Below are 12,500 nucleotides of genomic sequence, written 5' to 3'. Positions count from 1 at the left end.
AATGTTCTGAATGTATTTTTATTACATTATATTTAATTCATTATAATTTATTTCATTTAAATATATATATATATATTAGGGCTGTCAAAAGATTAATCGCGATTAATCGCATCCAAAATAAAAGTTTGTGTTTACATTATAAATGTGTGTGTACTGTGTATAATTATTTATAAAAACACACACAATCATGTATATATATTTAAGAAAAATTGGTTATATTTATATATAAAATATCTATATATAATATAAATTATATAAATGTATATACAGTATATAAATGCAAATATTTCTTAAATATATACATGAATGTGTGTGTATTTATACATAATAATTCTACACAGTATACACACATATATTATATAAAAACAAACTTTTATTTTGGATGAGATTAATCGCGATTAATCTTTTGACAGCCCTAATATATATATATAAAATTATAACTATATACCATATTTTTCAGACTATAAGTCATGTTTTTATCGCCTGAAACGTGCTACGACTTATTTATATGATGCAATTCATGTTAAAATATGCACGTTTATTTCCTACAAGCTGGTAGTTTGTTTTGCTTAATAAATTAGTTTCGGCTTGCCGTTTAATAATAAATATAATTTTTTAATAATAAATGTTATATATATTTATATTTTTACAGTCTTTTTCTACATACTGTTAAATTGAATGAATTAATAATTTTACAAATATTTTTAAAAAAAATCTGAATGTAATAATAAAACAACTTACAACCTATCGGTATTTGTTTTCTCTTAAGAATGCAGATCATCCAGATAATATAATTTTTTAAGTTATATATTTGTCACTTATGCCTTTATTATGATGCAGGATTGGGAAAATATCACAAGCTGGGAATTGAACATAAACTTTTTTGCGCTATATGTTCAGAGGGCTATGACTTTGTCATAATTATATTTAAACCAGATTTGTATATTTTCTGTGTGTTGTTTTTTGTGCATGATGTCACAATGCTCCAGGTGGTTGCTAGGGTGTTGCTATGCAGTTGCTAAGTCAGAGGCGTCTGTGATGTTCAGATCTGTACAGATGACTGTGGGTTTTCTCGAGCTGGTTGGGTTTTGCTCCGGTTCTGACAGGGTTTGATGAGTGATTTCGCAGATCTCCGAGAGAGAGAGACAGCAGAGGAAATAGTGAGCCGAATCTCTGCCTCTGATTTGATAAATGGACAGTTATTGCTGTGGCAAATTGTCCCGAAAGCAATTGGATCCCATCAGCACTGTGATAAAACCAGCGTTATTGATCTGTGAGAGCTGATATAGTGCATACATCAGGCAGAGTCACAGAGGGACATTAAACACACACACACTTTATAATAGATCTGATGCTGTGCATTAGACACACTTCAGCCAGTGTTATTTTAGTGTCATTGATAGTAGTTGTTTAATATTTCTAATTAGGTTTTATGTTTATGTTGGCTTTAATATTAGTCAAAGTTTTAGCCATTTTGTTGTGTATTTAAAATTATTTATTTATAATTATTATTTATTAGTTGTTATTTTAGTACTAGAAATGTTGCTTTGGCAACTAGATGAAATCTTTGTGCATTTTTTTGTATGGGTTTTAGATATTAACACATTTAAATTGATCAAATGACAGTAAAGACATTTATAATGATACAAAATATTATTTTTCAAATAAATGCTGTTCTTTTGAACTTTCTATTAATCAAAGAATCCTGAAAAATTACTTTTCAACATAATTAATAATCATAAATGTGTCTTGATCATCAGATCATCATATTATACTGATTTCTGGAGGATCATGTGACACTGAAGACTGGAGTAATGATGCTGAAAATTCAGATAGAAACATAGAAAACATGATGATTTACATTATAATAATATTTCACATTTTTTATTGTATTTTTGATCAAATAAATGCAGCTTTGCTGAGCAGAAGAGACTCTTTCAGAAACATTAAACCTTAATTATTCCAAACTTTCGACCGGTGCAAATCCCAAAAATATAAATATTATGATCTATATACCGGTAATTATTGTGAAAATTACTCAGGTTTTGGTTTCATTGAATAATCTACCGATGATTTTATAGATCATGTCGTTAAAAACAATGACAACTACAGCTTTACTGAAATTACAACCTTTTTAGTCCTTGTTTTAGTCTTTCTTCCACACATGAACACAACGAGACTGTCGTTGAGTTCGAGACGAATGTGAGTTGACACACAAAGGGTTGATTCTGGTGTGTGCTCTCGGGGACTAAAGGTTATTGGTGGTGATTATCTTCACTAATGTCATTACGGGCTTGTGTCTCGAGACACAGAGAGCATCACACACACACGTGTTATTTTGTTACACACGGGTACAGACGTCCTCTTCCTCTGGTCTGGGTTTCATCAATAAGACACTTGAGCTGTTGTCATTTAGTGAATATAGTGGCACATTGTGTCTCTAGTGTCTTACTGCATAGATATTACAAATATAAAGGACACAAATGTGGATTTTAGGAATCAGATTTGTTAAAGAACTTTCTCTCTCTCTGTCATGTTTACTATTTCATCCAGGAATCATGAATGAGTGTGTTCAGATTTCTAGTGGTTGAGTGTGTGTTGAGTCTGATTGATAATAAACGGGATTAAAAATTAGTTATCACACGTTCACTGTGTGTGTGTGTGTGTGTGTGTGTGTGTGTGTGTGTGTGTGTGTGTGTGTGTGTGTGTGTGACATCCTGATGCCTTTGAAATGTTCTGTCTCCTGAAGGACAGTGTGTGTTTGACACGTGACAGGATAATGTGTGTGTCATTGTCATGATAGAAATGTTTTTGTGTAAATGTTGCACGTTTCTTTTTGTGCATCAGTTTTTCAAGTTATTAGTCAGTAAGTAAACCGTTTGCAATGTGACAATGTTGGTTTTATTACACTTTATCTGTGTGTGTCTTTAGATTTCAATTCCAGTGCTCTCTAAAAGCCATGTTCCTGAAATGAGTTTTGTCCTCCACTTCAGCAACACTTACATACACCAAAACTTACAGCTTTATTCATATCTATATTCTGAGAGATTTTACTGAAGGGTTTGGTCAAAACATAATTTGCTTGATTTATATAGCATTTTATTCCTTAAAACGTGGTTAAAATTAGTTTTTTTCAGTCTGTTTACAGTGTTTTTTAAATTTATGGAGTGATAAAAGAGCGATAGTGATATAAATTCCTTGAATAAGTCGCTTTGGATGAATTTACAGAAAATAATCACAGCTGTACTTGCATACGGGTATTTTTTAAATATCAGAGCAATGTAAAAATGCAGGGTTAGGTTATAGCATTTATATATAAACAATACAAGTCTATGCAAAGTCCCCATTCAGATAGAAATCGTGTGTGTTTCGGGACAGAACTGAAGGATTGTCTTTTACGCAGCTCAACACAAACATATTCCTGCTGTAATGACGTTTGACGATCACGCACACACACACACACACACACCCACATGTCCGCCGGTTGCCATGGTGAGTGTGTGTTATCGTGCCCGTCTCTGCTGGATCTATTCTAACCTGATTTAGTTGCTCCAGCGTTGCAGCAGCGTAATGAAATTAGTGTGTGTCTAATGGTGCAGAGAGACCCTGTCTCACTCTCTCTCTCCGTCATTCTGTCTTTCCTCGGTCTTTGTCTTTTTTCTTTTTTAGAAAGGCTTTGCTCTCTTCCAGATCTGCTCTCGTCCGGTCTGTCATTACTGTCCGTCCGTCTGTCTGTCGAGAGTTAATTATTGTCTGTTTTTCTCCTCAGCCATTAGGAGGAAGGAGAACGGCTGGTACGATGAAGAACATCCACTCGTCTTCCTCTTCCTCGGCTCGTCCGGAATTGGTAATTTTTTCCCTTTCCAAGGAAAAAATACGCTTTTTTAAAATATAGCGAAGGGTGCTTTAGATAAAAGCATCTGCTAAATGTTAAACATTGTTTGTTTTTTTATGTTCATTCAGATGAAGTTTCGCTTTATAATAAAAGTAGACGTTCAAGAAGTAACGCAGGAGTTTCATAAAACTCTTAAGTCTAATATTATATATTCAAAGACGGGTTTATTCACCAGATCCGTGTCATGATGAACATGCGCACGTTTAGTGCCTCTTTTAAGGCCGGGACACTACAGAAAACCAATGTTTTTTTCATGCACCGGTCAGTTTTGTGGTTTCTTATGCTTACATAACATATCTTCTTTCAGACCGGTGTAAAGAAAGTTTATTTTATCGCACTTTATCGATTTGCGTCTGTAGATTACAATTTCCGTAAATATCTTTAGCCAAAGCCATGTTCTCAGAAAGAGTTTTGTCCTCCACTTCAGCAGCACTTACATACACCAAAACTTACAGCTTTATTCATATCTATATTCTGAAGGATTTTACTGAGGGGTTTGTTCATAACATCATTTGCTTGATTTATATAGCATTTTATTCCTTAAAACATGGTTAAAAATGTGTTTTTTCGGGCTGTTGACATTATTTTCTGATTAATGGAGTGATAAAGAGAGATATCTAAAATCCCCTCAGTAAAAACCTTTAACTCCAACATGTCAACAAAATCAAACAAGAGTTTTGAACCTGGCTTTATCAAATGTTCAGATTTAAACTTTATTTATTTAAAAATAACGTTTCAAAAACTTGCAATGCAAAACAAATGGTCTTAAAACCCCGTGATTAATCGAGTGGGGAAAGCGTGCGCTGTGATTGATGAAGAGATGTTTCTCCTCTCGCCAGCGGCACGTCTGATCGCACGCCATCAATATTCAACAAGTCCCTCCACTTACCATATATGCGTTTATTAAAATTCATAAGAGCGATATTTACTCTCATAGACTACATTACCCTGAGAGAGGAATAAAGGGAGGGAGAGATGATGGACGCCACAACACGCCAGCAAAATAAACACATCTCTCCTTTCCCAATAGGAAGTAGAAATCCTGACAGAATCACGAGTCAAAACCACTCTCACGTGATCACTGACACATTTTACTGTTTGATGAAGTTAATTGCATACAAGCACATAAATGTGTGATGGCTGTTTGTGCAGGTAAAACCGAGCTGGCCAAGCAAGTGGCTCGATACATGCATAAAGACATTAAGAAGGTCAGTGAAGTCAGTAAATAAACCTTCATTGGAAATGATCGGCTGCGCACGAAGGGCAAATAACAAGATTCTGTCGCTCTTTTCCTCAGGGTTTCATCCGCATGGACATGTCTGAGTTTCAGGAGAAACATGAGGTGAGACTCGCACAAACACAGTTTCATTGACTCTGCTGCTGTATTTTGGGACAGAATTCACAATCTTAGTGACTGGAGTTTTGAAGGCTGTTTTTGTTTGACCGGAAACAACACAAGTATGCAAATGTCATGTGTAAACCACGTGTGTGTACGTATCAAACCTCATTAAACATGTTATTATTCATATGAATCGTATCATTTTTTTGTGCATTCATTATTTATTCATTTACATCTGGTTTAACATTTTTAGAAAGTGTTTTATTTGAATTATTTATTTATTTTGATTTGCCATTTTTATGATTTCATACATTTTCAGTAAGTGCTTTATTTGGATTTAATAATTAAATTTGTTTATTTTAATTTAGCATTTTTTATTATTCAATTATTTTAGTAAGATTTTTATTTTGAATGTTTGTAGTACAATTATTTATTTATTTTTAGAATGTGTTTTATTTGTATTTTATTTACCATGTTTATGATTTAATTAATATTTAGTAGGAGTTTTTATTGGATTGTTTACAGTATTATTTTGTAATTAATATGTAATTTTTTATGATTTAAGGACCAAACCCTGATTTGCACTAATATCTACTGTAGTGGCTTGTATCTTGTGGCATCACTGATGCAGAATCGTGTGCTTATTGTGTTATGAATTACATACAGTAATATTGTGTTATGCATACAGTAATATTGTGTTATGAATTGCATACAGTAATATTGTGTTATGCATACAGTAATATTGTGTTATGAATTGCATACAGTAATATTGTGTTATGCATACAGTAATATTGTGTTATGAATTACATACAGTAATATTGTGTTATGCATACAGTAATATTGTGTTATGCATACAGTAATATTGTGTTATGCATACAGTAATATTGTGTTATGCATACAGTAATATTGTGTTATGAATTGCATACAGTAATATTGTGTTATGCATACAGTAATATTGTGTTATGAATTGCATACAGTAATATTGTGTTATGCATACAGTAATATTGTGTTATGAATTGCATACAGTAATATTGTGTTATGCATACAGTAATATTGTGTTATGCATACAGTAATATTGTGTTATGAATTGCATACAGTAATATTGTGTTATGCATACAGTAATATTGTGTTATGAATTGCATACAGTAATATTGTGTTATGCATACAGTAATATTGTGTTATGCATACAGTAATATTGTGTTATGAATTGCATACAGTAATATTGTGTTATGCATACAGTAATATTGTGTTATGCATACAGTAATATTGTGTTATGCATACAGTAATATTGTGTTATGAATTGCATACAGTAATATTGTGTTATGCATACAGTAATATTGTGTTATGAATTACATACAGTAATATTGTGTTATGCATACAGTAATATTGTGTTATGCATACAGTAATATTGTGTTATGCATACAGTAATATTGTGTTATGCATACAGTAATATTGTGTTATGCATACAGTAATATTGTGTTATGAATTGCATACAGTAATATTGTGTTATGCATACAGTAATATTGTGTTATGAATTGCATACAGTAATATTGTGTTATGCATACAGTAATATTGTGTTATGAATTGCATACAGTAATATTGTGTTATGCATACAGTAATATTGTGTTATGAATTGCATACAGTAATATTGTGTTATGAATTGCATACAGTAATATTGTGTTATGCATACAGTAATATTGTGTTATGAATTGCATACAGTAATATTGTGTTATGAATTGCATACAGTAATATTGTGTTATGCATACAGTAATATTGTGTTATGAATTGCATACAGTAATATTGTGTTATGAATTGCATACAGTAATATTGTGTTATGCATACAGTAATATTGTGTTATGAATTACATACAGTAATATTGTGTTATGCATACAGTAATATTGTGTTATGAATTGCATACAGTAATATTGTGTTATGAATTGCATACAGTAATATTGTGTTATGAATTGCATACAGTAATATTGTGTTATGAATTGCATACAGTAATATTGTGTTATGAATTGCATACAGTAATATTGTTATGAATTGCATACAGTAATATTGTGTTATGAATTGCATACAGTAATATTGTGTTATGAATTGCATACAGTAATATTGTGTTATGAATTGCATACAGTAATATTGTGTTATGAATTGCATACAGTAATATTGTGTTATGCATACAGTAATATTGTGTTATGCATACAGTAATATTGTGTTATGCATACAGTAATATTGTGTTATGCATACAGTAATATTGTGTTATGAATTACATACAGTAATATTGTGTTATGAATTGCATACAGTAATATTGTGTTATGAATTGCATACAGTAATATTGTGTTATGCATACAGTAATATTGTGTTATGAATTGCATACAGTAATATTGTGTTATGCATACAGTAATATTGTGTTATGAATTGCATACAGTAATATTGTGTTATGCATACAGTAATATTGTGTTATGAATTGCATACAGTAATATTGTGTTATGAATTGCATACAGTAATATTGTGTTATGAATTACATACAGTAATATTGTGTTATGAATTGCATACAGTAATATTGTGTTATGCATACAGTAATATTGTGTTATGAATTGCATACAGTAATATTGTGTTATGCATACAGTAATATTGTGTTATGAATTGCATACAGTAATATTGTGTTATGCATACAGTAATATTGTGTTATGAATTGCATACAGTAATATTGTGTTATGCATACAGTAATATTGTGTTATGAATTGCATACAGTAATATTGTGTTATGAATTGCATACAGTAATATTGTGTTATGAATTGCATACAGTAATATTGTGTTATGAATTACATACAGTAATATTGTGTTATGAATTACATACAGTAATATTGTGTTATGAATTACATACAGTAATATTGTGTTATGAATTACATACAGTAATATTGTGTTATGAATTGCATACAGTAATATTGTGTTATGCATACAGTAATATTGTGTTATGAATTGCATACAGTAATATTGTGTTATGAATTGCATACAGTAATATTGTGTTATGCATACAGTAATATTGTGTTATGCATACAGTAATATTGTGTTATGCATACAGTAATATTGTGTTATGCATACAGTAATATTGTGTTATGCATACAGTAATATTGTGTTATGCATACAGTAATATTGTGTTATGCATACAGTAATATTGTGTTATGAATTGCATACAGTAATATTGTGTTATGAATTGCATACAGTAATATTGTGTTATGAATTACATACAGTAATATTGTGTTATGAATTACATACAGTAATATTGTGTTATGAATTACATACAGTAATATTGTGTTATGAATTACATACAGTAATATTGTGTTATGCATACAGTAATATTGTGTTATGCATACAGTAATATTGTGTTATGAATTACATACAGTAATATTGTGTTATGCATACAGTAATATTGTGTTATGCATACAGTAATATTGTGTTATGCATACAGTAATATTGTGTTATGAATTGCATACAGTAATATTGTGTTATGCATACAGTAATATTGTGTTATGAATTGCATACAGTAATATTGTGTTATGAATTGCATACAGTAATATTGTGTTATGCATACAGTAATATTGTGTTATGAATTGCATACAGTAATATTGTGTTATGAATTGCATACAGTAATATTGTGTTATGAATTGCATACAGTAATATTGTGTTATGCATACAGTAATATTGTGTTATGAATTGCATACAGTAATATTGTGTTATGCATACAGTAATATTGTGTTATGAATTGCATACAGTAATATTGTGTTATGAATTGCATACAGTAATATTGTGTTATGAATTGCATACAGTAATATTGTGTTATGAATTGCATACAGTAACATTGTGTTATGAATTACATACAGTAATATTGTGTTATGAATTGCATACAGTAACATTGTGTTATGAATTGCATACAGTAATATTGTGTTATGAATTGCATACAGTAACATTGTGTTATGAATTACATACAGTAATATTGTGTTATGAATTGCATACAGTAATATTGTGTTATGCATACAGTAATATTGTGTTATGAATTGCATACAGTAATATTGTGTTATGAATTACATACAGTAATATTGTGTTATGAATTGCATACAGTAATATTGTGTTATGAATTGCATACAGTAATATTGTGTTATGAATTGCATACAGTAATATTGTGTTATGAATTGCATACAGTAACATTGTGTTATGAATTACATACAGTAATATTGTGTTATGAATTGCATACAGTAATATTGTGTTATGCATACAGTAATATTGTGTTATGAATTGCATACAGTAATATTGTGTTATGCATACAGTAATATTGTGTTATGAATTGCATACAGTAATATTGTGTTATGCATACAGTAATATTGTGTTATGAATTGCATACAGTAATATTGTGTTATGAATTGCATACAGTAATATTGTGTTATGCATACAGTAATATTGTGTTATGAATTGCATACAGTAATATTGTGTTATGAATTGCATACAGTAATATTGTGTTATGAATTGCATACAGTAATATTGTGTTATGCATACAGTAATATTGTGTTATGCATACAGTAATGTTGAGTGAAGTTGAGCTTGTGTCTGAAGTCTGTTTCTGGTTTAGATCTCTGCGCTTCTCCTTCATAAGCCGTTTAGTCGCGCTGTTAGAACTGTGACCTTAGACTGAGTCTAAACACACACAATTCAATCACACACACTTATTGTATTGATAGAGGACTGTCACTGTCACTCAGTTTGGCCGGATGAAGAGTGTGTGTTTGATTGAATCATCGCGTCGATCTCCTCAGAGGTCAGATCTGCCCAGTGCTCCTCTTCTTCATCTTTTATGTGTGTTTTGTGTGTTTCTCTCAGGTGGCGAAGTTCATTGGTTCTCCTCCAGGGTACGTGGGTCATGAAGAAGGTGGTCAGCTGACCAAGCAGCTCAAGCAGAGTCCGAACGCTGTGGTTCTGTTCGACGAGGTGGATAAAGCTCATCCAGACGTGCTGACCATCATGTTACAGCTCTTTGACGAGGTACAGACTCACAATCATCTGTGGGAAAACAAGGATTTTGTATTATTAAAATCAAGTTCACAACACAACTCTACAGAAAATCACGATGTATATTATATTTTAATATCTTAATGGCTTATTGTTGCATTTATCAGATTAGAGCTGGTACGAGCAATTAAGCAGCTGGAATATGCTATAAATATTATTACAATTATTTATTTTAATTTTATATTTTTATGACTCAATTTATTTTTAGTAAGGCTGTTTTTCTTTTTAAATTTTATTTTAATTTTACATTTTTATTATTTAATTTTTGTAAATGGTTCATTTTGATTGTTTATATTTTTTTTTTTTAATTTGACTTTTTATGATGTTATTTTGATTGATTTTATTTGAATTTTACATGTTTATGATTCAATTAATTTTAGTATGGTGTTGTTTTTCTTTTTAAATTTTTTTATGTATTATTGTTTATTTTTTATCATTTTCATTTTACAATTTATTATTCATCACATTTTTACTAAGGCTTTTATTTTTATTGTTTTTATTTTACAATTATTTAGTTTAATTTTACATTTTTATGATTCAATTTATTTTAATGGTTTTAATTGCAATTGTTTGTTTTTTATAAATTCTTATGATTTAATTTTTAGTAAATGATTTATTGTTGAATGATTGATTGTTTATATTTTAAAATTGAATTATTTTGATTGTTTTTAATAAAATTATTTATTTTAATTTTATTTTGTTTATTACTTTATTTTGATTGTTTATATTAAAATTGTTTTAATTTGATATTTCATGGTTCATTACATTTTTACCAAGGTTTTTATTTTTAAATAATTTTTAATTTGACATTTTTATGATTTTTTTATTAGTATTATTATTTATTTATTTTATCAGAGCCTTAGAGCTGAGCGATAATATAGTTCACATTTTACGATGATGCAAACCATCAATGAGATTTTCTACATACAATATGTCAGTTTATTTGAGTGTACAGTATATGTGTGTATAATATATACAACTTTATGCACATTACAATATTACAGCTATATTAATAATGCCGTTCAGGGTCGATTGACTGATGGGAAGGGGAAGACGATCGAGTGTAAAGATGCCATCTTCATCATGACGTCCAATGTGGCCAGTGATGAAATTGCCCATCATGCATTGCAGCTGAGACAGGAAGCTCAGGAGCAAAGCCGCAGACGCCTCGCTGAAAATCTGGGTGAGCAATTAAACATTTCAGTAACAGATGATGTACATCCAGCCGCTTGTTTTCTCAGAATAAACCCGATCGGGTGATCAGGATCAGGTCTTCATCAGCCGGAAGGGGTTTATTCTGAGATTACACACACACACACACACACACACACCTGAAGGGGTTTATTCTGAGATAGCACACACACACACACACCTGAAGTGGTTTATTCTGAGATAACACACACACACACACACACACACACACACACACCTGAAGGGGTTTATTCTGAGATAACACACACACACACCTGAAGCGGTTTATTCTGAGATAACACACACACACACACACCTGAAGCGGTTTATTCTGAGATAACACACACACACACCTGAAGCGGTTTATTCTGAGATAACACACACACACCTGAAGCGGTTTATTCTGAGATAACACACACACACCTGAAGCGGTTTATTCTGAGATAACACACACACACACCTGAAGCGGTTTATTCTGAGATAACACACACACACACACACACACCTGAAGGGGTTTATTCTGAGATAACACACACACACCTGAAGGGGTTTATTCTGAGATAACACACACACACACACACCTGAAGGGGTTTATTCTGAGATAACACACACACACACACACCTGAAGGGGTTTATTCTGAGATAACACACACACACACACACCTGAAGTGGTTTATTTTGAGATAACACACACACACCTGAAGGCGTTTATTCTGAGATAACACACACACACACACACCTGAAGGGGTTTATTCTGAGATAACACACATACACACCTGAAGCGGTTTATTCTGAGATAACACACATACACACCTGAAGCGGTTTATTCTGAGATAACACACACACACCTGAAGGGGTTTATTCTGAGATAACACACACACACACACCTGAAGGGGTTTATTCTGAGATAACACACACACACCTGAAGGGGTTTATTCTGAGATAACACACACACACACACACACACCTGAAGGGGTTTATTCTGAGATAACACACACACACACACACCTG

At 31.4% G+C, this 12,500-nt stretch overlaps 1 protein-coding gene across 2 annotated transcripts in view; it reads left to right on the top strand.

Annotated features, from left to right (window-relative positions):
- The window catches only part of clpb (ClpB family mitochondrial disaggregase), a 47,667-nt gene that overhangs the window by 24,576 nt on the left and 10,591 nt on the right, over positions 1 to 12,500 (top strand). For both annotated transcript variants that reach the window (XM_079611074.1, XM_079611075.1), the window contains exons 8-12: positions 3,770 to 3,847; positions 5,048 to 5,103; positions 5,193 to 5,237; positions 10,110 to 10,271; positions 11,325 to 11,481. In XM_079611074.1, coding sequence (XP_079467200.1) covers positions 3,770 to 3,847; positions 5,048 to 5,103; positions 5,193 to 5,237; positions 10,110 to 10,271; positions 11,325 to 11,481 — 498 coding nt within the window. The remainder of the gene's footprint in view (positions 1 to 3,769; positions 3,848 to 5,047; positions 5,104 to 5,192; positions 5,238 to 10,109; positions 10,272 to 11,324; positions 11,482 to 12,500) is intronic.

Source organism: Phoxinus phoxinus (assembly GCF_949152265.1).
Source record: "Phoxinus phoxinus genome assembly, chromosome: 4".
Classification (NCBI taxonomy): Eukaryota; Metazoa; Chordata; class Actinopteri; order Cypriniformes; family Leuciscidae; genus Phoxinus; species Phoxinus phoxinus.
This window is presented reverse-complemented; position numbering and strand designations above follow the sequence as displayed.